The sequence below is a fragment of the Cyprinodon variegatus genome, unplaced genomic scaffold (genome assembly GCF_000732505.1).
Source record: "Cyprinodon variegatus isolate N-32 unplaced genomic scaffold, C_variegatus-1.0 Scaffold312, whole genome shotgun sequence".
Lineage (NCBI taxonomy): Eukaryota > Metazoa > Chordata > Actinopteri > Cyprinodontiformes > Cyprinodontidae > Cyprinodon > Cyprinodon variegatus.
Genome location: NW_015150765.1, coordinates 591,538 through 593,624, shown reverse-complemented (window position 1 = coordinate 593,624; position 2,087 = coordinate 591,538). Strand labels below are relative to the sequence as shown.

General features: G+C 45.5%; 1 protein-coding gene across 1 annotated transcript in view; it reads left to right on the top strand.

Moving 5' to 3' along the window:
- LOC107090836 (plectin-like) overlaps window positions 1-2,087 on the top strand; it is a 142,198-nt gene that overhangs the window by 124,389 nt on the left and 15,722 nt on the right. Inside the window, exon 32 of the mRNA XM_015384427.1 lies at window positions 220-318. Within this exon, the coding sequence (XP_015239913.1) occupies window positions 220-318 (99 nt within the window). The remainder of the gene's footprint in view (window positions 1-219; window positions 319-2,087) is intronic.

The window sequence follows — 2,087 nt, the reverse complement described above, 5'->3', positions numbered from 1 at the left end:
ATGGATGGATGGATGGATGGATGTATGGATGGATGGATGGATGCATGGATGGATGATGGATGGATGGATGGATGGACTGTAGTTGTTGTTCGGCCGTCGGTGGATCACCACCTTCTGCTGATTTGGGTTCAAAGATCAGAAGCTTCTTCTGAGGCGATGAGCAGGAGAACCGGTCTGATCCGGATCTCTAACCCGCCGTCTGTCTCTGCCTGTCTGCAGTATGTGACCCTGAGAACCCGCTACAGCGAGCTGATGACGCTCACCAACCAGTACATCAGGTTCATCACAGACACGCAGCGCCGCCTGGAGGACGACGAGGTGAGTCCGCCGCCGCCCGCCGCGCTCTTCTTCTTCCTCCTCCTCACGTAGGAGACAGGAAACGGTCTGCAGACGGTGATGAAGCAAAAACACCTTCATCCTGTTTTTCATCCCTGCTGCAGTAAAACCCGACGTCCTTCATTTAAAGCATGAAACCCAGTCAGGAACCAGGAAACCCAGTTTAATTTAGCTCCACCTGCTGGTCAGGAGGCTTCCCTCCTGCTTCCTGCCTCTCAGCCATTATTTGACCTTTTTCTTTGTTTCTAACTTTATCTTCTGTTTGGCTCCTCCTCTGAACGACTCGCATGGTGAAAACGTTCACATGAGTTTACCCCAAAGCTTCCAGGTATTTACCAACGCGCCCTCCCATCCCTGGCTCATTGCATCACTTCCTGTCTGTGCGAAGGAAGGTTCAAAGGTCTCAGGAATCATTCAGATCCGGCTTTAGTTTCAGCTGTTGGAAATCTCTGAATCAGAATTTCACTCGCGGGTTTTTCAGGAGAAGATTTTTAAACATTCCTACCCTTTCTGTAGCCTTCCCTGCTCCAGCACCAGTTAGCCGCTAAGCGTTAGCCGCTAAGTGTTAGCCGCTAAGCGTTAGCCTGCGTCATCCAGAACCGTGTTGGGTTTATGTCCGAGGTCACCACGCATCAGACTGAGCCTAAAGCTGCTGATTTGAGGGGAAGTTCTGGAGTGTTTTGATGCACCCGTCCCACCGGCTGTGAAGCGATCCCTCAGCATGATGCTACCTCCTCCATGTTTTTCACCTGTTAGGTCAGAAGTCCTCGTTCTGTACAAGCCTCTCAACATTTGTCCCGTCTGTTCAGAGGACGTCTGCTTTGTCCTCGTGGACTGCAGCGTGTTGAGGGTCTGGTTTGGATCCGGACCAGGATGATGTCACGCTGGGTTCTCTGAGGCCGGTGAACCTGGTCCTCCTGGTTGGTCCACTTGGACCCTGATCCTGAACCCAGATCCTAGATAAAGCAGGCCAAACGTTTAGAACTGGGATTAAAAAAGGAAAAAAGTCCAAATTCAAACACGATTAAAGTTTATCTGACCTCCATAACAGCGAATTTATGTTGACCTTTGACCTCAATAATTAACAGGTTGAAGATTTAAATCCTTTTAATCTGATGCTTGAACCTGGAGGATAATTGGATAAAATCTGTTTAACTGGATGAACATTTTCTGATCTCTCAGGAATATCTTCATCGTTTTTAATTTCCTTCTATAAAATCTGCAGATGTTCTCGCTTTCAGGCTGGAACCAGAACCAGAACCAGAACCAGAACCAGACCGTGAGGTTTGACTTTCTCCAACACTGCCAGCTTTTTACACGTTTTTACATTCGCTCACTGATGAATTCTGCTGGTTGTGGTTGAAGCTCACAGAGCCAGACCTCAGATGAATCATTCACACATCTGGATGCAGCAGAATTCACAGAAACATTTTATTTCTGCTAATCTGCAGCTAAATAAGGACTAAATAAGTCTTTTTTTTCTTCTTTTTACAATTAAAGAAGAGAATAAATGAGAACCGGCGTTCAGCAGAAACTTCCCAATAAATTATACGAACAGAGATAAACTAAATGAGATCGACACAAAGCAGTACTGATGATTAATTAAATCTCAGATTTAAATCTATAAACATTTGATAGATTAAAACTTTCTTTAAATCTAAACGAATAAAGTCTGAGATTAAAGATTTAGATTTAAGATGGATGATGGATGGATGATGGATGGATGGATGATGGATGGATGGATGATGGAT